At 40.3% G+C, this 24384-nt stretch overlaps 1 protein-coding gene across 1 annotated transcript in view; it reads left to right on the top strand.

Annotated features, from left to right (window-relative positions):
• Positions 1-24384, top strand: part of LRRC1 (leucine rich repeat containing 1) — a 96188-nt gene that overhangs the window by 5298 nt on the left and 66506 nt on the right. Inside the window, exon 2 of the mRNA XM_073000437.2 lies at positions 19640-19757. Coding sequence (XP_072856538.2) covers positions 19640-19757 — 118 coding nt within the window. The remainder of the gene's footprint in view (positions 1-19639; positions 19758-24384) is intronic.

Below are 24384 nucleotides of genomic sequence, written 5' to 3'. Positions count from 1 at the left end.
CTGTTTCATTTCTCCTTGCCAGCATGTGAAGCCAAGTGCTTTTTGGTTATAGTCAAAAATAGTTCTTATGCACAACGGCTCTTAAATGTAATATGAACAGTAGAATTCTGCTTGAAGCAGGGTAGGGGACTCAGTTTCTCTGACTTTTCTACCTTGAAACGTTATAATCTAGATCCATTTTCCTCCAAAGGAAGAAGTGGAATGTTGAGGAAACCCGTAGGTAAATCCGTTTGTATCATAATTTAAGTCAACTTCATTAGATTGGATTTTTTTAAAAAAATTAAACCTACATAGAGGTCCTAAGACAAAATGAAAGAAAAAGGCATTGACCTGTGTATCTTGTTGATCAAGCAGCTGTCAAGGGGGAGTTATTTTTCTTTTTAAGTTTTTCTGGCTGTTTTCAAGAATTGTATAAGAATATCTTAGTTGAAGGGTGTGTGGCATAAATTGAAGCAGTATCAGAACTGTATCTCCTTGATTTAGGACTGTTTTGTGGAACTGAAAGTGTCCGTGTAAGTCAGACAGGAGGTGAGAGTGTCTTCTTCATTTCTGTCTTCCTGATCCAGTGAGGAAAATAGCCCTCTGTTTTCTGACTGGTCAAACGATGGCTCTTGGGATTGAGAATTCCAAATCATTCCCACCTCTGCTGCACATTTTCTGAGAACTCCTGACCTAATAGCAAAGGAAATAGAAACTTTTGGAGAGTAGTTAAAGGAAACCTGAAGGAGCCTGGATATTGAATCATCTTATGTGGGAAGATTTTAAAAAATCTGATGTGGAATCTGGCCAGTAGTCCATCCAGCTCTTAGTGTCTGTCCTGACTAGAACTGGTTCTTCAGAATCATTGGAAAGGCCCCTAATGCAATCGTTTTTGGAAAGTGAAATATCCACTAAATAAATCAATGAGTCAGTCAGTCAGTCAGTCAGTCAGTCAGTCTGTCTGTCTGTCTGTCTGTCTGTCTGTCTGTCTGTCTGTCTGTCTGTCGTTTTGGCTTTTTGGAACTATAATGCTTTCATCATAACATATTTGATGTTTAAAGAATGACTCTTATTTCCATAGTATTAAGACATCAGAGTGAAACATGGTTAGAGGTGGTTTGCTGGGGTGATGTATGAATTGACAAACCAAAGTTTGTGTTTGGCCAGCAAATCACAATAAGAAACCATGTGTTGAAGTAGGTATTCAAACCATAGTTTGTACTAACTCCAGTTAGAGGGAGCTTAAACTGGAGTTAGTACATGTGTGGTTTGTGTAGAGAGAACTCTGTGCACAGAAAGGGAAAAAAGACTGTACTGCTAGTTACATTTTTTTACCACTTCCCAGCTGTGCCTCTTTTGTCCATGCATTCTTTATTGAAATCTGCCTCTGGCTTGAGATTCCTATCTAGAAAATATCCAGAATATATGGAAACAGATCAGTGTAGAAGTCTACATGTATTGGGGTTGGGATCAGTAAGCATGACTCTTTTTATGCAAGAAGACTCTTTTGCTTCAGTAACACATAAGAGGGCTTTGTTGTGATGTTTGAATTGTCACTCTTCCTAACAGGGAGGTATTAGTGAACTAGTGGACATGAAAGTTGAGCGGGACAAAGATGGCAGGCATGAACCATTATTTGCTTGTTCTATGTTTAGAAATTTGATTTGTGGCCTGTGTTCTTAGTTATTATCATAAAGCAAGGGTGGCAGCATATATATCTTCTACATAACACAAAGTGTGATTTTTATTTTGTCTGAAAGAGTTTGCAAGGGGGATTTGCTGGATTTTTCTTTTAAAAAAGGTTTCCATTCCACATGAATGTTGAGGTTGGGGTCCCTCCCGAAGTCCAGGGGTGACTGAATGTAGTCCCCTGACCTCTGTAGGTTGCACACTTCTCACATAAAGCATGGCTTGATGAGTTGTCTGATTTCAGTCATGTGTTACAAAGTCCCTCTTTGGGCATATTGTCGGCATGCTCATTTTACATTCACTATTGGTGAGCAATTTGCCAAGTCCAGGAAGTGTTTCTAGGGTTGAGAAGTTGTCATATTTCTAGCATTCTGCCTAACCATGCTGGTCCTTGCTATAGTCTAAACTGGCTATGAGCGGAGTTCTGTTTAAAGAACATTCACCAAAACGTTCCATTTATTGGCATTGTGATGAAATGCACAGCAGGACTTCATTCATCGTTTGTCTTGAGTCTGGCTTGTTAGAATTTGCTTTTCATCTCCTCTGCCAACAGACCTCTGTTCCAATGGAACTAATGCAGTTCATCAAATGTCTGCTTAGAAGTACTATTTAATTTTCTCTTTCTTAATCTTGCCCCCTTTCTCTAAGCTGCATCCTAACAGGTAATAACTACTGTACCATGTCACCTGATCAGATATCTATCCTGCTGTATGGTTATGGATGTTGTGCATTCCTGTTTTTGCTTTTGCTTGTCCCTCTCATATAGAAATCAGATCTTTTTGAGAAATACATAACAAAAACAGCCTTAAGAGCAATCCTCCTCAACTTGATGTCATCTAGAGCCCTGGTTCCCAACCTTGGGTTACTCAGGAGTTTTGGACTGCAACTCCCAGAAGCCTTCACCACCAACTGTGCTGGCAGGGGTTTCTGGGAGTTGCAGTTAAAAAACATCCGAGTAACAAAGGTTGGGAACCACTGATCTAGAGGATGGAGTATAATTCCCATGAACTAATTCTTAAGTCTTATCCTGAAAGGTGGCACAAAGGTGGATGTGTTTCTGTGTGTATTATTAAACTGTAAATTGAGGGTGCTTTCTAATCAAGGAACTGATATTTTCAGTTTTTGCTTTTGCTTATTGTTTCTTTCAAGCAACAGCTCCATTTCTCCTACCAAGTTTTGTTGCTGGAGTGGATGGCTGGTTGTCTGAGCGGTCTCTTTTGAAATACCTAGATTCTCTGGAACATCAGGTTTAAAGCATGGCAGGGTTTCAAACTGCTGTGGCATGTTAACTGATACTGTACTGTGAGTAAGGCCTTACTTAATATGAAACTAAATAATTTCAGCTTGGGTGCTGCTCTTCCATTTGAAGGGCTCAGCACCTTTTTCATCTTGGGAGATCTCCGATCCAGCAGATGATAAGGCCAGGCCTCTTCAGCTTCAAGTAGCCAGTGACAAGTTTCAGATCATCCTCTTGGCCAGTTGTTGTGAACCTTAGGTTCCCAAACATTGTGGGATGTCAGCTGCAAGTGTGTGGACCTCTGGGGCTTGTCATTTGACACCAACCTTTGTGGACCTATATATATAATCATTGCTGTAGCCATCACTGTGTTGACTCTTTGTGAGAAATAATGACTACAGATATTGTCAATATATCTCAGGGGCTCCAGAAATGTATCTTGTGATGGAAAGAACCTCTGACCTTATTGTTGTCCTAATAATTGTTTTCACAGGTGATTAGTCACCTCTTGGCTTCTGTTCTTCTTACAGGATGTTACCCAGTCCAGTTCTGTTCTCACAATTATAAGCGTGAGAAAATTTGTAGCTAATGCTCATCTGATCATATAACAGTGTGAACTTTTGAAAGCATGTTTGCAAAATGGAAAACATGTTTTAGGGTAGGTTGGGAAGGATAGTTATAGAGGAAGTTCCTTTCGTGCTTTAAGTCATGGATGGCTCTATATTTCAGGTTGCATTTGAGGAGAATTTGTAATGTCTCTGTATTAAAGCTATGAGAACACTTGGATTTTTCTATCCAATTTTAAATATTTTTATTCATTCTTTTTTTTTCATTTTCATGCTTCTTTGTTCTTGGTGAAGGGACTGAAGGTAGCTCACAAATTATTTGACACAAACAAACAAATGGACAAAGGCTTATCTGAATTAAGCTTCTGTATATTTGCCCTCATCCAGTCCATTACTGATTCCAGATTCTGGTCTAGAACAGAAAAAGTTTCCCTGGAATGAGACGGAAAGGCCATTTTGTAGCAGCGGAACAGCTGATTGGCGAACCGCTTACCGACCTTCGCTCTACGATTTTCGCCCATTGGGGCTGTCGCTCTGCGATCGCATTAGCGATCGAAAAAACATCCCCGTAGAGCGAATTCATCGCTCTATGGGGCGCTCGTTGTGCGAGGCACCACTGTATTGAATAGGCACTCCCTCAGCACCACCTTTTGGGCTCATGCCTCCTGGATGGACTAGGACCACTGTGAAACTTTACTACCAAGTTCTCGTGCCAAAGAGACAACCCAAAATGATACCATGTTGATCGTATCAGAAGATGCTGAGAGGTTCAGCAGGATCAACAGGGACCCACTCCCCCCCCCTCTGGTTCCTGGTGTAGGTCACCAAGGTGATCAAAGTTCTTCCCATAACCAGGCCTGAAGACAGATTAAAATGAATTCAAATAATACATTTCCTCCCAGAACCCTTGGGCTGAGAAGCCAATACATATGCTTGTCCCCCGGCCAGAAATGGGATATTGGATACTGGTCTATAATTGTCCTGTAATGTAGGGTTCAAGGAGGGCTCTTTCAGTCACTGTTTTACTGCTGCCTCTTTAGGCAGAGTAGAGCCCTGCCTTAGTGCAAAGAAGCATTCAGGCAGCTTTTACCAACTTGGCTGGTCATCCACTGGCTGTTTTCATAGGCTAGGAAGGGCAAGGGTCCATCCAGCAGACACATCCAATAGTGATGTATAAAAATAGTAATTAAGTAATCTCCTTACACTTCATGTTTTGATGTTTATATTATAAGTCAGATTTGTTACAACTTGCAATATTTTCAGGTGCCTTTCTTCCATTAAAAGATTATACTGCATGGTGAATATCTTCCACGGATCATATCCTAATACTGTTTTTAAACTATTCAGCCTACGAAGAAATGGATGTGGACAAAATTGCAGTGTGGCTTGGAAAGTTCTTAATAATGGAGAGTTGCACTAGAGTGGCTAAACAAATCTTTAATAGATGTATTTGTACTTTGGTGTGTAGGATTCTGTCCCCATGAGTTTTCCAAAATATGTGACTGTTGTTAAAAAAAAAAAAGAGCTACACAAGTATGCACAGATTAAACTGCTGGCTAGCCATTGATCCAATAACTTTCATTAAATAATATATCCTGGCATTATCCAAAGCAATATGAATGCACCTGACAAACTTCTGATGCTAAACCAGATAGACGGAAGTGCAAATCTTCAGAAATACGATGGGACCCTGCGTTTAGTTGTCACGTCCTGTCATGTTTTTCCACTGTTTTTAGAATATAACATCTTATGACAACCTTCTCTCTGTGAATCTGGTGTGGAAAACTGGATCTCTGGCATGTTAAATCAGCAACGCCTAGGCCTGCACCTGGCTAAACCCAGTTGCTTCCAGTAGCAAATAATTATAATAGACCCCTTATTTTATTTTTCAGAGATTTCATCCTTTTTTTTTGTAATGAAACTTAATATATAGGACAGCATATAGAAAGAAAATGTGGATCGAAAGCTGGAACAAAAACTAACCCTCTAAATACTTTGGAGAGTCCTAATCCCAGCCAGTATTAAGAGGCTGTTGAAGTTGCAAGTCCGAAAGATCTGGAAGGGTAAAGATTCCTCACCTTTGTTTTAAGGAAGGACTGTGTCAGGTGGGCATATAAGAGAAATTAGCAAATTAGCAGTCAGTAAGAAAGCTAGATATGGGCATAAATATTAAAAACATAGTCCGTTTGATTGTAGCTCCCAGGCTCCCACTTTAGCCCCTTTTTCTTAATTTACACAGAACAGCTAATCACTTTGTGCCTAGCTGCCATAAAGATAAAATTTTAATGCCTTCTCCTCATAAACTACTTAATGTAGATGCTAGAATGCTAACACGGTTGCTGCGGATTTTGGAGAATGCTTGGTATTTGAAGAAAAAGATCTCTTCAGAGTTAAAAATGCATAGTATGGAACAATTTCAAATAGATGTACCACTTTGAAATGAGCCTTCATAAGAAAATGTACCCAGTAGTTAGTGAACAAGGACCTAACCAGTTACTTCGCTAACTTTATTTGCTGAAAAACATCTGCATGATCCTTAAATTTTTTTCTTAATATTGCTTCTTGCCGCCCCCCCCCCCCCAAGCTCCCTTCATTTGATGGTAAATGAAGCATTTACAGTGGGGACTCTACTTAAGAACGTCTCTACTTAAGAACAATCCAACTTAAGAACAGCTCCATTTGCTAAATTTTGCTTCTACTTGAGAACAGAAATCCAAGATAAGAACAGGGGAAAAAAACCTTTCCTGCTCTTGTTTTAACCTTAGGTCATCTTAGGTTAAAAAAAATTCTCCCCCTAGTGGTAGAGTATGTATTAACCAGCTTTGCATTAGTTCCTATGGGAACTAATGCTTCAATGTACGAACGCACCTCTACATAACAAAAAAAACAGCCAGAACGGATTAATTGGTTTTCAGTCCATTCCTATGGGAAATTTTGCTTCAATTTAAGAACGTTTCAACGTAAGAACACCATTCCAAAACAGATTAAGTTCTTAAGTAGAGGTTCCACTGTAGTTTCTATGGACGGAAAAGAGCAGATACGGATTAAATGGTTTTCAATGCATTCCTATGGGAAATGCAGATTCAACATAAGAACTTTTCAACTTGAGAACCACCTTCCAATACGGATTAAGTTCTTAAGTAGAGACCCCACTGTATAGTTTATAGTATTTTTAGCTCACTTGCAGGTGAATAAGATACAAACTATTTCACAGGGCCCATCTTTTACTCAGCTGTTGGGCTTGCCCGTTGCTTAACAGCATCCTTTCCTGATCCACCCTTTCCACTCATACCATCTGCAGCCAACATGGTCATATTGAATAGGATGGTGGAGGCTGTCGTCAGGCACATCTGGAAGATCTCAGATCCCAGAAGGTCTCTCACTAAGTAGCTATATTCTACTTAGGATTTCAGATCATTGTTTGCAACAGTGCATTATGAGGAGAGATCCAGTACTGTATCATTTGTAAGGTCTTTTGAAGAACGTGTTTTTCTGCTAGCAAATCCAGTAGTGAAGTGCCATCTGGCTTCACCTATGGTATAATACAGCCTCCATTAACTGTTCTAGCGAAGAAAGGATACACCCAAATATCAGGTCCTACTACTGTAATAGAAAATATATTAGCTATGTTGTCTGTGCATATTTTATTTTCCATGTCCAACTTTGAGGATCCAGTGTGTTCCATGTATTCTCCAGTTCTTGTCAAAGAGCTATGTGTCCCTGTTTCCAGTTAAACTAGCCACAGATTCAGTAACATCCAGTAATGATATATGATTATAGGTTTCTTCTGCAGCAGCTGGAGGTGAAAGCTTTCCCCGTTTTCCCCGTGATCTGATGAATCTGGCACCAGATGCTCTTTAATCTTTACTGCCATTGCTGCTCATTCTGCATAAAGTGATGGTGGAGAGGAGAGCCAAGTCCCTGCCCACAGGAAAGCAAAACAAACCAACCGTTTCAGTGTATTACATTACTGAAATAAAGACATGCAAGCTAGCCTCTAGTAGTAAAACTAGAAAAGATTGTTTTGTTTGGACTACAATTTCCAGCATCACCCTTGGGAGGGGTTCTTGGGAGTTCTGGTCACACGGAGGAGAAGCCTCTTGAGCACAACTGCCCTCTCTAAACTGGTGACAGCAGAGCAAATCCTTGCATTACCAGTTGAGGTTCCCATCGTCCCATTGTCTATGTTCATTTCTGGGCTTTTGTCTACCCTTTTAATCTTTATGGTTTGCTAATCCTGTCAGACATGAAACATTGGAGGAAAAACAAGTGGGCCACACCCACATTTTGTGGATGTTTTAGTCTTGGTACTTAGGCTTTGATGGTTTCTGCCCTTTATAATAACACGATGACATGTCAAACTTGCTTTCTAACTGGTATTTTTAAACGACGTACCAACATTCCTGTTTCTGTTGTCTAATATGAGTTAACTGGATCTCAATTGAGAGTGCAACTACATGGTAAAATGCTGCAGGATTTGCTCCTCCGCTTATAAAACAGGTGAATTTGAAGTTCTTGTTTACTGACCACATACTGCAAAGGCAGAATGGAATTGGTCCAACCCTTTTTGTTACTAAATCAGCTGTTTTTCTCTGCCGCTGTAGGGCTTCTACTTTTTTCTAGCAGGAATGATTCAAATGGTTTTTTTCCCCCATGCGGCTAAGCTGATACGTTCTTGCAAATATGAGGAGGCATGTCTGTAGGTGGTGTGTTCCAGTGATATAGCCTCTTGAGAGAGAATGAGCTTGAGCGTGTGTGTGCAAGTACAGTACTTTCCTCTCTTCAAAAAGCCTCTTCTACCCCAAGCCTCCTCCTCTTCTTCTTCATAAAACAGCTTCCCCAGGTGAACATGATGATCAGAGCAGGGAATCATGCAAAAAGTAAAGCATTGTGAGTATGGTTTGCTGCTTTCTCATTTAAAGCTTCTCCGACTGCTATATTTCTGAAAAACGTTTATTGAAAAATAATGTGGAAAGATACTTCACAGTCTCAGAATACAGAACATCAAAAATTTGAAGAATAATTTTGCAAAATGCATCATGGTTCACAACTCAGAATGATTCCATGATTCCATATAGTTTTAAACTAGTTTAAGCTGGTTTATTTTACCAGCAATCAGTAATTCTTCCATGCATTACTTGAAAGTAAGGAAAAGAATAAATGATGGGTGGTGGGAAAGGGGATGAACCCGAACACAGTCATTCTGAGTTGTGAATCATGACATATTTTGCAAAATTATTGTTCGAATTTTTGATATTCTGTGTTCTATAGAGTATCTTTCTATGTTATTTATCTATAGAAAAGTTTTTCAGAAATGTACTAGTTTGAAGTTTGGGGGTGGATGGGAGAAAGGATCTCCAGACAGGATACTTGGCTGAGAGCTAGGGAAGTCCTTTTGTCTGCAGAAATGCCTGGTACATTTGCAGTGGCACATACCCCCTGTCAGGGTCCTCCTGTACCATATCAGGGGACACTTGCAACTCTTCTCACCCCATCCTAGCATCCAGCTAACATGTTCACCAGATCCTCCAGTGGTTCTTTCCTGGCTACACATATAAGAATCCTACCCCATCTAGGGGATTTCTGAGGCAGTTCAATTGGGGGTTCAGCTGCTTCGCTCCAACCTTTGGGCGAAGCCTCACTGCATTGCTGTGGGCTGCAACTTGCAGTGCAATCAGCATGAACAGTGAACTCCTGAATCAGTCTACAGCCCATGTGGGAGCACAGTTTGTGATTTCAGATGTAATACAGGTTGTGAATCAAATCACAGCAAAGCCAAATTGTTCCAATTCAGCTCTTCAATGTAGTCACACCCCGATACTGAAGAAATGGATATGTCTGGAGTGTATTTAAGAGAGCCGACATTCTTAAACTTGTCTTTTATAGCAATCTAACATAAACATATGTGGTATCCTGTGTGGTATAGTGAATAGAGTGACACAGGAAACTTGAGTTTGAATCTGTTCTTGACCATGGAAGCTCATGGGGTGTGTGTGAAACTGATAAAAACTGCTCCTTGATTTGAGGAGAACTTAAATACATGAAATCTCAGAAGTCTTTCATTAAGGTCTTCACGTTAAACAGTTTGAATACCATGTCATAGGCATATTATTTATCATTGTATAAGAACATGTTCCACACTACATATTTTTTCCCATTTTTCCCCAGAAAAACAAACAATGGCTTTGGAAAAAAAAACCTTCCCCAGCCCCAATTTTCCTGTTTCTTTTTTCCAAGGCCTTCCCATCTCTATCCTTAAATGCTTCACTTACCTTGAAAGCCTTATCAGGGTCACTGTAAGTTGGCTCTAACACACAACACATGTAAATGCAATGAGTGAAGCGTTCCTTCAAAGTGAGATATGTTGTCATAACACGTTTGGCTCCAACATTTCTGTGTCAGGCAGCTGCTAGCTAGCATTTGATGAGGGTACAAAAAAGTGACTCAAGTGCAAACTCGGTGTCTTAAGGTGACAAGAGTGTGTACCCTTAACTGGTCTTTGTTTTTGCGTTGTTTAACCTGGTTTCCGCAGTCCCTCCTCTGTATTAAAGAGTTGCTACTCACTTGTGAGGGCATTGAGGGTCAGTCAACATGAAGTATAAATAGGAGCTGCTTTAAATTTCTCAGTGTAGCCTCCATGTACTGTTGGTGTGAGTTTCATTATTCTGTTCAGAAGCTTTCTATTCATGTAGAGAAGCTTTCTCCAACCTGTTGTCAGGAGATCAAAAGTAACACATTACAAGTAACCTGTTAAACCCATTATTTTTTCCTCTAAGGCAGTTACATTTCAAAAGTAATATAATCACTGAAATTGATATGAAAATAGGGAGGCAAAGAAACAATTTTCAGTTCCTTTTAGAAGTGATTTTTAAAGAGCATTTTAAGAGGAAATTTGAGTGGAATGTTTCAAGGTCTTTGCTATTATTTTATAAGGGATTTTTTTTTTTTAAAAAGAGGGTAACAAGTTAGTTATTTCTTTAAAAAAATTAATAAGTAATGAATTACTTTAAGGATGGTTAACAAGTTGCAAAACAAATTAGCTTTAAAAAGAAACTTTGCAAGTTCCATTGGAATTGGCTAGATGTTTGGACTGCAGTTCCATCCACCTCAGGATGCTGGGAGTTGTAGTCAAAACCACTTGGAGGACATCAGGTTGGGGATGGCTGGAGTAAAGGAAGTGTGAGCCACTATTATAATGTGTTTAGATGGGCTCCTGAGTAATCCCTTCATTAACATCTTTTGGTAATTCCAGGTGTACACAATCAGCATGTGTTTATAATGTGCTAAGAGCGTGGATTCTTTCCTAAATAAGTATTAGGGGTTCCTACAATCTTATGTCAATTCAAATCCCTTTTTTCCCAAAAACAAATAAAAAATAAAAGGCTCTACAGCAATTAACTTGAAATGTTGTAATAATGTCATGGATTAGAACCTCTACCCCACTGTTAATGCGCTTTGAATGAGTGGAAAAAGTTGAGATTTCTATCACCTTGATTATAAGTCCTTTTTGTTACTATGTTTGTTCAAGGCGTGTGCTGTGATCCTGTGAACTCTTGCTGATTGAGTGTACATAGTGGCAGAGTTGCATTGTGCACTTGGACAAAAATTGGAACCTAGATGTTTGGTGTTGGTTGGATACTGGTGTCTTAGGAATCTGGAGCATTTTCTCCCTGTCCAGTGCAGTTCGGCTCCTGTGAAGCCGAAACGTCTTTTCTTCAGCCGTATACTTGGAAGTTCTGTACCGGGTTTGGTCCCATTCGTTATAAGCAAGAAGAAGAAAGAGTGTTTCCTGTTTTTGTAACTGGTCTTTTAAATTGTTTGATGTCCAAAATAAACTGTGGGTTGAAAGTGTCAGCATTCAGGTTTTGTTTTGTTGTGTTGGTGGGATATATTCAACTTCTATATTAGTGTTCGCCCACCCATTAAAAGTGAGCTGACTGAAAAAGTGGATGACGGTTTCTCTCTCATCAAGGAAGCTGGTGCTTTTGCTGAATAGGCATGAGAGAAATATATTTTGTTAACCATATGGTTTGGTGAGAAGCCAGTGTGGCGTAACGTTTTAAAAAACTGAACCAGGATTTGGAAGATTGGTGGTTCTATCCCCCAATTAATCAAGAAACTCAAGTATGTTGGGCAAGTTGCTTTCAGTCTGACTTATTTCATGGTGCAGTTTTGAGGAGAAGATGGGACCATGCCTTGCACACTTTAGAATATATGTGTGACTTATAATAATGAGCTAAATTGATAAAATAAGACAGTAAATTTATGCATCAGGCATTATTAAAGGGAGAGACACAGCACCGTGTTGATAATTCTTTCACACACTTTGGGTGCGATCAGACAGGGAAGCTGGAATATGGTGGATCACACAGGAAAGGGTTGCTTCGCTGGATGTAATCACCTTTAAGGTGGTCCCTCTATGCCCGTGTGATCATGCCCAAAGCAGTTCAAAATATAAAATATCTTGCTATCTGAGTGCATCCTGTATTCCATCCCTTTCCAAGAAGTGTTTCTTTGTTTTTGATACTGAAAATTGCTGGTCTGAATAGAAGTCCCTGGTGTTGAGTCCAAGGCTTAAAGAAAAGTACATTTTATTTCATTGCTAATGTGTTTGTCCAGATATGTTCAATGTTGTAGGAGCAGTTTCCCATTGCCACTACTCCCTAGTGAGTTTCCATGGAGAAGGAGGGATTTGAACCCACTTCTCCTGAGTCCTAGTCTGTCACTCCACCCACTGCGCCACATTGCTTCTCTCAGTGGGAACATAATGTGCAAGTCTAATGGGAATTGAGTCCCATTATAAATTTCCAGGAACTGTTTCTCTATAAAAATAGGAAAGCATTGTTCTAACCGCAGTTTTACCACATTAGCAGTAGGGTGTCAAGGTTTAATTGATCTGTTAGCATTTAAAAGAGACTACTCCCAATCTGATAAAATTATATATGCTCCCAATTATATAGATTGTTTGCTTGTGAAAACTGCAAATGGCAAGCACTTTTTGATGGTGCTCCCTTTGACTGGAGGAGTGCCTCTTGTAAGATCAAAGCTTGAGGTCTGAGGTAAAACATCACAAAATAGCTATAGGTTGCAACTGTGCTTTTAAAAAACACTTCATCATTTGGTGCACAGTGGAAATAAGTGCTCTCTCTATTATTTGGTGCTCAGTTGCCTTTAGATAAGGTATGTTTACAACTGGAGCAGTACCATTATGTGCAAGGTGTGCCATTTGTCTGCAAGCATTTAGGTGTAAGGACATTGTAAAAATCCAAATGGACAATTATTTAAAAACAACAACTTAAAACCACACACTACTTACACATAGGTGTGAGCCAGCTTGAAATGATGGGTCATGGACAGAGTCTTAAAGCTCAGCATAATGATTAAATGTATGGCACTGGGAAGGCCAAGTGTTCTGATCTGGATAGGAAAGAGATTCTTAGGACATGGAAGCAAAGAGGATGTAGTCCTGAATCTTGGTGTCTGATGAAGATGCCGTGTAGGATTTTGGGAGAGCAGAAGGATAAGAATTGAGCTCCCAAACTTTTCTGGGCTTGATTAGATTCACTGTGTAGATTTGCACATTACCATGTAAAATACCTTCTTTGTCACGGTGGGAAAACTATATGAGAGCATATTCTATTCTCCTGCCTCAGGTGAGGATGTGGCAAGGGCACATAATCTCTAGCTGCTTAACACAGACAGGTCTGTGGGGCAGGCCTTTTTGCCACCCACTCCATTCATGAAGTTCCTGTTTTGATAGGGGGAAATATAGGTTCTGTAGCCACTGTTCTCAGTTAGCTCATGGGCTTCTGGGAAGACACCAGGACAGCAAGTCCACAGAAGTTAGGTCACCCCCTGGATGTCTGACCAGGAAAATGGTCATGACATGAACTGCTGTCCCTTTTATCTCTCGATTTGTCTGCCAGGATGGGATGACTTAGAGGAGGGTTACTTCCTGCTTTGCTTTACTCACCTTAAAGTCAGTTTTTGCTAGTCCTGCAGTTGTTCCTTTCTGCCTTCTGGATTCTTCCTGGGAGAGAGCTTCCTGTTCTGCTCCAAAGGCAATAATGGATCTGGAGGATGGGGCTTTGGTCTATCCTAGTTTCCCTTATTTATTATATTTCATTAATTTATATACCACCCCATTAATGTGGTGCACTATTCTGAGTGATTAACAAACGATAAAATAAAACAAACAATAACAATAGCCATAATGAAAATCATACAGATAAAAGTCATATCATGTCAAGTATCAAACCCAGGATAGTGCAACATTTCATAATAAAAAGGGGGCAAAAGGGAATTCATATGAAGTTGCAGTCCTTGTTTCTTTACAGAATGGAACTGGGTTCGCTAAGACTGGATTTCTTATTCAGTTACAAATCTTGGGATAAAACAGTAGCAGTCTAATCAATATTTATAATTAGAGCAAAGCAGGTACATATACTTTGTACTTTGTACCCAGTGTGGTGTGGTGGGTAGAATAATGGACTAGGAGTCAGGAAACCTGGGTTTGATTCTCCAGATCTGCCATGGAAATTCAGAGGGGAGAGGTGGAACTGGTAATACCACCCCTTAAATGCCTCACTTAGCTTGAAAACCCTATTAGAGTCACTATAACTCAGTTAAGACTTGACAACACATGGCAACAACAATAGGTATACTGTACTTTATATTGAGTTGCAGAACCTTTAGCTTTTCATGTTTTGAACTTTAACACCTGGAAGCCCTGAGCAGCGGGCCCTATGGTAAAGGAGTATAAGTGTTATTGTCCAAAATGTCTGGAGGACCAAAGTTTCCCCAGTCTTCTTTTGTACACTGTGGGGTACTGTCCTTTAACATTTTTTTCTTGAATTAAAAATGTGCTGTGATGAAATATACTGACATAATCATATTAGAACTGCAGAGCTGGAAGAGACCCTATGGGTTGTCAAGTCCAGCCCTTGTCAAGGAGGCACAGTGGGGAATTGAACTCCCAACCTCTGGCTCCACAGTCAGATGCCTGAACCACTGTTGGTTGTTGAAGTTTTCTTGGGCTGTTTGGCCATGTTCTGGAAGTTTTTCTTCCTAATGTTTCGCCAGTCTCTGTGGCCGGCATCTTCAGATGACAGGAGTTAGAACTCTGTCTGCGTTCTGGTGTCTTCTGAAGATGCCGGCGACAGAGACTGGTGAAATGTTAGGAAGAAAAACCTCCAGAACATGGCCAAACAGCCCAAAAAACCTTCAACAACTATCAGATCCCAACTGTGAAAGCCTTCAAGAATATATTCAATAGTTCTTTGCTTCTTAAAAATGCTTCTGATTTTGCATTTCAGAGGAATACTTGAAGATACATACTAGGTGATGGATATTTATTATAGCCTTGCATGCTATGAAGGAGAAGATTTCAATTTGAAAATTTTTCAGTTTGGAAGCCATTTTGTTTTTCTCTGCCAGTTCGGTTTTAGGAAGATTAGCCAAAATTTTCTTTTGGCCTTTTTGGGTCAGAAACTGTGTCACTGCCTCAGCAATTTTTCTCTTTCTTATTTGTGGTGATGAAAAAACAGTCATAGTTAAATTATGGTAAGCCATGTTAAATATTGGTATTAATGCACATTATTACACTAGGAAAAAACTAAATCTTTGTATATTATTTTCTCTGTTAACTGTATTGTGGAAAAGCTGATCTGTTTGCCTTGAGTTAAATTGCAAGCCTCAATGCACGGATAAAATTATGTCACACCATTGGAAGTGAATTGCACGTCCACCTGGCATTTGTGTGCATTGGAATGCTTTGCTGATCCTTCTTCTGTTCGGATGTGCTGTGTTCAGAAAAGCAAAAGTCACAGATTGCATCTTGACTGCTGTCCACACTCGGGGAAGATTCAGTTGTAAAACCAAACCATGGTATGGGTTTCAGTGTTGGGTTGAGGTTACCCTGTCACACATGATAGTGTCTGACCTCAAACTCAAAGGGTTGCCATAAGTCAGAATTGAATTGATGACACATGATTATTATTGATTATACTTTACCACAAACTGGGATCAGAGGATTTGTTCCCACATGTAAAGAGAGCACGAAGCACATGAGCCTGAGATTCCTGGCTTCTTATTTGTGAAACGCCAAGACATAAGAGAATCCATTTGCATTGAACATTTTTTTCAACTGTTCTTGCACCCATGCATACCATCCCTGCATGATGTATCATGGTGTCTACACATTGCAGGGCTGGTACTAATACCAACAGTGTCAAAGTGTGAGAAAAAACACAACCCTTGCTTTCCAGGGCTTTTAATCCCACCGTCAAGTGGTGTGGTTTCGTTCTGCTTTGTTCCAGTTTGCTGCAGAGCGGGATCAGCTTGTGTGGTCACTTGTATACTATGTTGTTCAATACTGATTTATGCACTTCGTGGGTGGGTGTCCCTTGATGACGCCTCCTTGTGCAAAATTTTCTTCCGGTGAATTTCCATCCCTCCACGCCCCATGGACAAGTAAAACAAGAAGAAAGGGGAGGAGACCATGAGGTGAACGGTGAGAGAGTAGAGGAGATAGGAGAGAGACGTCTCTATTTTGGGAATAAGACATCAGAAAACAGTTCCAGATGCACGTGGACAAGTGATAACAGGATGACTGGGTGCATTCTGGTACATCCAGGCAAAAAATATCCTCCCCAGGTGTAGAAAAAAATATGATGATGGTTTATTCAAATCTGCAACAGAAGATACCAGAACAACTAGAGGCAACCCCACTGTGTGAATGGGCCTATAGTCTGCTGTTGGGGCCTTTTAACAGAGAGATACAAATGATTCAATATGTAGCATGTTTTTCTTGTCTTCATTCAGCATGATGGTGGTGACTTGCACAGTTCACTGGTGTTAGACCAATGTTTTGTTCCTATTTTGTAAGAGTGTTTTAATTACTGGCTTGTATGTTTGCAGCCTCCTGTTATGGTTTGACAGCTGGTATTACTGTTAAAAACTGTTTTTATTCCTGGCCATGTTAAACAGATACTGAGTTGTACTGTAGTTGTTGCTCTGCCTCTTGTCTTTGCATGTAAATGGCCATATAATGGATGAACCTTCTATTTCCAGATCAGTGTTCCTAAATTTGTATGAACCTTTCAGAAATGCGAGCTGAGGATTTTTATAGGAGAATTGTTTGTTCAGTGCATCATCACTTGTTAAATTAAAGGCTGCGTTTTGAATTGCAGCTGCCCTTCATGAACATGCAGATTCTTAGAACATAAAGGTTCTGCTGTTGCAGTGGTACTTAGTATATTGTGTGCAAACTAGCTGGAGTTTTTGAGTACATAATACATTTTTCATTTAATGTATTTTGCTTTATTAGCAATAGCCCCCAGAGAGATTCTCTGGTGTACCTACATCTATTTATTGGCCAAAATCCTGTTGCTAGGCATAGTAAATTGCATTAGAGTAGGCCCATTGATTCAATGGGGATTTTAGTGAGACAAATCTTCTGTACATTGATTCACATGGGTGTACTCTAACTGTAACTTAGTTTGCTAAGCAACAGGATTCTGACCACTGGATGATGATGATGATGATGATGATGATGATGATGATGATGATGATGATGATATAAGATTACTTCTGGACAAGTTGCCCATTCATTCTAACTCTCTTACATTTAAGCTGTTACGAAAACCTAGTTATAGCTTCTGCTCATGCTCACCATTTTGCGAAACACTGGAGGCAAGACAAAGCATTCATCACAGGAGTATTATAATTATACTGCATGCCAGATAGAAACCTGAAAATAGGCAGTGTCTGGCGTTGTCAGACTTGGGGGTTTCCATTTGACATAATGATGTCGGAAATCACCACAAAAAGCAGTTGCACTGATGCATAGCTCAAATTAAATGTTTGCAAACAGGAAGATCTTCCCTCCTTCTCATGACTTTTGTTGGGATATAAGAGCTGCACATCTAAATTCAGTAGAATCTGCTGAATTACTAGGGTTTCTGAACTTCTATCATGTAATTCAAATTCCATACATTGAGTTCTGCTAAAAGATGTCCACTTTGGTTAGAAAATATGTTCCCCCTCCCCAACTTCTGTTTGCTTTTACTATTGTCAGACATGTAGGCCAAGGTTGGAACAAGGAAGAAGCAAGAAAGAATTATTTTTCATCTCTTAAGGGCTGGATAGCAAGCACATACACAAACACAAATAACAGCTTTCTGTCTAAACATTTTTCTGGTTGCCTGGATTTTCTGGTTTGACGGGATTTGCTAAACAACATGCATCAGCCCTGTCAAGACCAGGGAAGAAAACAAAATTAGGGCATATTATATGGCTTGTGGCCCATTATCGCTCATAGCAAATTGTACAGATCTTCTGTAGATTTGTTAAAAGATGTGAGCTAATGCATGACATGAATAAAGTGCAGTGTTATCCTTTTCTTCATTAGGAAAAACATATTTTTCCCTATCTGATTCAGGCATTCCTTTGAGAGTTTGATAAGTCCATATTCACTTACAGTGAGTTTCCCACTCATTTCAGTGTAAAGGTTGCAATGATTTTGTGCTTGCCAAGGAAAATGCCTATTGAAGAGAAACCTTGTACTTCTCACCTTGCTACAACTCGATCAATCAATGTCCAGCTACACTGAGCACTTGAAATGCTGTCCTCTGTGTTCTGTAGTGATAGCACACTGGTAAAAGCATAACTTAACCAGCAATTAATATCCTGAGTCATTGATTCAACTGAGGTTTACACAGCAGTTGCTACAGTTGGTAATATCCAGTTAAAGAAAAAAATCTGTAAGTATTAATGCAATATAAATATGGGGTATAGTGCTATGAGCAAATTGGTTTGCAGAAATAATCTTCTTGAAGTAGGTGCCCCTGAAGGGTTGCTGGCATAATAGAGTCAATGATGTTACTGTTGTAAATGGGAGAATAAAGTTCTTCCTTGTATTGATAGATAGGGATAAGATTTTCATATTTAATGTGCTTCCATCCCCATAACATGGTGGTGACTCCCTAGGCCAAATTGTGGGACTGACTGAAAGCCTCGTAACAACATTAAGGTAGAACATCTCCTCTACCTGCATTTGGTTCCCTTTTAGTTTCTTTGGTCATCAGGTAGAAAACTACCCCGCTGCACAGTGGGAATTGTGACATTCTCTGCTATGTGCAAAACCCCATGGGAGAGGGTGAGTTCTGACAGAGGCTGCTTCCATATGGGATTGAGTTTTGGCTGTTAAAAGTTCCTCCCCCAATCTGCCCTGGTGCCAAGGCTCCCGAGACTTCCCTAAGACAAAAGGGAGCCTTAGAACCCGAAGTGTGAGGGATAGGACTCTGTTGACTAAATTGATTTAAATATTCCTGTTGCCAGATGATGATGTCATCTGATTTTTGTGGTGCAAATTTACACGAATAGGATTTCAGCTGCTATTAAGTTATTGGAAAGGCACTGGATAGAAAAATGTCATGAGAGTCCTTTTGAACTGGGCCAGAACCTTTTTTGTTTCAGAATTCTGTTTGCAGAATACCCTGCCAGAAGCCTTTGGGAAAGCCACAAAAAACAATGTGGGTGCTGTAGTACACTCTTTTATTTTTGTTCCCCAGCAGCTATTATTGAGATACATGCTACTTTCAGATCAAATGCAAAAATAGAGGTGATAACTGCCAATTTTAATTCTGATCAGTGGGCAAAGTCAACACTTAACATTCACATTGTTACTCACTTATTCGCGGATCTGCACCCATCCATAGCCATGGGCAAGCCTACAGAGTTCTTGCAGCAGGTGTTTTTCCTACAGTGAAAATAAGAACATTAGGATAATATAGAAATGCATTTTTAAACACCGGTATGTGTGAATATGGGAGAAACAGCCCAGTTGGGTTTTCCTGATGTACTACTATATGTAAGCATGTGAAAGATCATGAGAATAATGGTACAAAAATAGCAACCGCAGCATTGTCTGTTTATTGATCATGGAGTTGATTTGCCCTCTCCTAATCAAATTGGAACGCGGGCTATCTGTGACAGACTCTATGAACAGAGTGATGCTTAATGTTTACTAGTTTGTGACATTTCCTGTTATTATTTCTTTAGGACCCTTTTTTATGCTGCAGATTTAGAGTGATTTTTATAAAAATGGATTAGTACGAATGCCTGCAGCCTGTGTATGTATTTCATGGGACATTGTTTTCTCTTTCAGCCTTTTTTCCAGCTTGTAAAGTTACGAAAACTTGGGCTTAGTGACAATGAAATTCAGCGACTTCCTCCAGAGATAGCCAACTTCATGCAACTGGTAGAACTTGATCTGTCTCGAAATGGTAAGTTTGAGTAGGCGTAGATTTCTTTTGTGTAATCCTTTTTTCACCATGGTTCAAGCTGAGTCAAGTTTTACCGTCTCAGTATAGCATTATTTTGCAAAATACAATTATGTGCACTTTTTCTCCATCCCCATGCTTGGGATATTGTACATTTGCACTCCCAAGTTTAAAGAGCCATCAGCTGGAGGCCCAGGCAAACAGCTGCCCCACCATACATCGGCATAATACAGTTTCACAAGTACATATGTAAAAAAGTACAGTCTCTTTTCTAAGTGGTAGAACGAAAGAACAAGCTTGGAATGCCAGCTGCTGAATTCAAGATATGGACATGGGGAAGCTTCCCGTGGTACAGGTATACATTGTCTCGACTGGCTCTGCTTATGGTGCCAATGGCAATGACAAACTCTCAGAGAAATCTGCCTTTGGGCTACACAACAAAGAGGAGTTGGGGTGGAGTGGAGTGTCAAAGGAGGCAGGGTGTACTTGTGGAGCATTCTCTGGTTGAAAGAGTTGGGTATCTGACAGTGGTATATATTACCTTTATTGTGATAGCCCAGCAGAGCGGAATGTTGAACATATTCTCAGTATTCGTGTCTGAAAAGCTGTGAACATTTTGCAGTAACTCTGTTTAAAATAGGCAAAGCTCCTAACATATAACTAAGCCAAAACGGCTGTTAGGGTAAGAATGGAATGAAAAGAGCAAAGCTTGGCTGTCATTGGGTATCATGTAATATCACACCAGATTGCATTAGCAAAGTTGAGACAGACTGTTCCGGGGAGTTTCAGAACAAGATTGTTTCTTGGAAAGGTGGTTTCCCTTCTTTGCATATAGTGTATTAATAATGGAAGCCCGGAGAGCAACTCACCTGATAGAAATCATTCTGGTTGGACTTAATTCATTGAACTGTCCCCTTAGAATAAAGCGGACAAGTACACTAAAACTAACCAAAGAGTTATATATAATTCTTTGTTTGCTTTTAGTGCATGATGGATAAATGTTTGCATGAAGAATATGAAAATGACTTTTTAAAAATAAAGTTGTTAAAAAAGAAAAGAAGATGTTTAGATGGGAGAGGCTGCGAGGACAGATGTGGGAGGAAAAGGCTGATAATGTAACACATTGCCTAAGAGGCTGAATTGCAAAGGAAGGAGCTCATGCTTCAGATTTTTGCCTCTGTCAGGGGACTCTCTAGGATAATCATATGGACTTTCCTTATAGCAGGGGTGTGGAATGTATGGCTCTGCAGATGTTAGTCTGTAAGTGCTTAGTCAGCATACCAAGTGGTGGGGGTTTGTGGGAATTTTTGTCTATCAGTATCTGGAGAGCTGCTAGTTGCCTGTCCCTGCCTTACAGGTTTGCTGTGAGGGCTGCAGCGAGATAATTAGTGCCTTGGGTACTTGAAAATAATGTCACATTTTAGTATACAGTGGTGCATCGCTTAACGATTGCCCGGCTTTACGACGATCTTTTTGCAATCGCAATTGTGGTTGCAAAACGATGGTCTAAATGGGGGCATTTCGCTTAGCAATGATCGGTTCCCTGCTTTGGGAACCGATTTTTGCTTTACGACGATGAAAAACAGCTGATTGTCAGGTTTTCAAAATGGCCACTGGGTGCTTAAAATGGCTCCCCGCGGTGTTTAGGGATGGATTCCTCGCTATACAGGCAGCAAAAATGGCTGCCATATGGAGGATCTTCGCTGGACGGTGAGTTTCTACCCCATTGGAACGCATAACGGGTTTCAGTGCATTTCAGTTGGTTTTTTAATTTCGTTTTACGATGTTTTAGCTTAACAGCGATTTTCCTGGAATGGATTATCATCGTTAAGCAAGGCACCACTGTAAATGGTTATTGTCATGGTCTCATAGAACGCTTTAGACACCGGCATTGTATAATATAGCATAGTTTTGAAAGATGTATGGGTGAAATGACATGATACTATAACTGGTAGCTGTGTCTTTATCTTACACCATTTTAAATATTGAGGGTCCAGCCTAAATACATGAGATGGAGGTATAGGACTTCAACCCTTTGTCCTGTGCTGTGGCCCTGATCCATATTGGGCATTTTGTGACTGGAACATGTGTTTTCAAAAATCAGTCTTTTGAAATGATGTAGCTGTAATTCCAAGGGTGGGGCCCTTCATCTGGATCAAGGTCATAGTGTGGGACTCAGGATTAAAGGGGAAATCTGCTCCCTGAAGGCCAATATGCATTGGTTCCCCTGAGACTGCTTTCAAGTAAGGAAAAAGAATCCATTTGTTATCTTCTTAAATGTAAGTCCTAACTCAAAATGCTCCATGGATCATGTTGTGGGAGGCTGCCTCAGATTTCGACAGAAGCCGTGCTGCCTGGAAGAGCTGCCACACCCCTCCTGGAATTGATCTGGTTCTGCTCTTGATCTTGGCAGCTCATGTCTGCCACTTACAGAAGCAGTGACAATTACAGTATACAAGCAAGTGCAAAAATGCTCAGCTCTTTATAATTCCTAATTCAGGGGCAGCAGAACGTACTCTTCAGATTCTTGCGTGGGCCTTAGCAGCATCTCTGCTGCAACCTTTCCCCTTTCCACCACAGGTCCCCTTCATGATTAAAAAGTTGTGTTGTTGCTTTATTTTAGTGTTGTCCTTTGTGCATAGGATCCGAAATGCATTTGTTAAACCGGAAATTCTGTTGCATCCCTTCATTTATCCATTTTAATAGCCTTGGTCAGAACTTGTTGCAGCTGCCCTGCCTTTCTCTCCTAAAGTGTCTGTGTCTGCAAGAGGATCCAGCTACCAGACATTTTGTTCAGGCTTCTTACAACTGAAAAGATATTTGCCGTAGTCGGAGGATATAGTGCTGTATATCTCCCTTTCGCAGTGAAATGCGCTATTTATTCTGTTGCTCTGTCCTAGTATTGCTGTTACGCTACTATAGAGGATTAAGAATTGAATGTAAAGAGAATTGTGTTAAGACCTGTGGCATTTTGCTGAATATTCACTATATTGATTTTTCTTCCTTTTTGCTGTAAGCTGTGAGTAGAGGCATACATGCCTTCAGATATTTTGGGCAGTAGTTTCCCTTATCACTCTAGATAGCCTGGGCTCACTAGGGCTGACCAGAATTGTCATGCAACAACACCTGGAGGTCCACACATCCCCTACTCCTGTGGCATGCCTTCTCCCATTGGGCACTTATTTTACATCTACACTTGAATCTTTCAGCATCCACCTACTCTGTTGCAAACTGATTCACTTGTATTCACATTCCAATGACAATGATTGCTGTCATTATAATAGTAAGTTTATCAGGCCCACAGACTAAATAAGTATGTTTATCAGGTGGACTAAAGGTTGTTTCATAGCTTTATTATTCAGTGTAAATAAAGAGAACGAGGAAGTAGGTGATATACGTTAACAACATTGTTCACTTCCTTGTAGTTCTGTTTAAAAACTGATAATAGTTCTGTTCTTATAGGCTTCTCAAATGGCGTTATGGTGCTTCAGCAATAAGAGTGTGGAATTAAATCTCTCACATATTTATTCATATCCAGCCATCATTAAATATTAATATGCAAATATTTACTTGTTACAGTAGAATGTGATATGCTCTGGTTTCTCTTTTTATCATATAAATCTTTTTCCTGTGATATGCTATTAAGTTCTAAATTGAGCACCTATTAAGGACAGCATTTTTAGTATTGCTATTGGTATGTACTGTAACCTTTTCCACAGATGACTGCACACATTGCATAGCTTATAAAAAGTTTATAAAAGCTGCCAGAGAGGGACTGTCTGAGTGGGTACGAGGAGTGGTGAATGCCTCCTTGCAGCAGGGCAGGATCCCAGCATGCTTAAAGGAGGCAACAGTAAGACTAATGTTGAGAAAGCCCTCCTTGGATCCCATAATATTGAATAGTTACAACCAGCCTCTAATATTCCATTCTTGGGCAAGGTGCTGGAGCAGGTTGGGACTTCTCAGCTTCAGGGGTTCCTGGGTGACTTGAATTATCTAGATCCATTTCGGTCTGGGTTCATGTCTGTGATTATGAGATGGAGACTGCTTTGGTCAGCCTTGATAGATGACCAATGCCAGGGGAAATGTGGATGGATGGATGACCACTGGCCAGGGTAAATGTGCCTCACTTGGTTCTGCTGGACCTGTCAGTGGCTTTCGATACTATCAACCATGGTATCCTTCTGGTCTGTCTCTCTGGGATGGATCTTGGAGGCACTGTTTTACCAGTGTGGTATAGTGGGATAAAGTGATGGAGAAAAAGGTTTGAATCTGCACTTGACCATGGAAACTGACTGATGAAGGGAAAATGGTAAAACCACTCCTAAATATCTCTCTCTCTCTCTCTCTCACACACACACACACACACACACACACACACAGAGAGAGAGAGAGAGAGAGAGAGAGAGAGAGAGAGAGAGAGAGAGAGAGAGAGAGAGAGAGAGAGAGAGATTCTTCCTGGAGGGGGCAGCTCAAATGCTGGTGCTGTTCATCACCCTTGTCATTGGCTTGTGGGATCCCCTCAGAATTCTGTTTTGTCTCCTAACATCTACATGATACCACTGGGATTTGTCCGGAGTTTGGGGGTTCGGTGTCACCAGTATGCAGATAACACCCAGCTCTTAATCTC

The sequence above is a fragment of the Pogona vitticeps genome, chromosome 1, assembly GCF_051106095.1.
Source record: "Pogona vitticeps strain Pit_001003342236 chromosome 1, PviZW2.1, whole genome shotgun sequence".
NCBI classification, from domain to species: Eukaryota; Metazoa; Chordata; class Lepidosauria; order Squamata; family Agamidae; genus Pogona; species Pogona vitticeps.
Note: the sequence above shows the minus strand (reverse complement) of the source record. Positions and strands in the feature narration are given on the sequence as shown.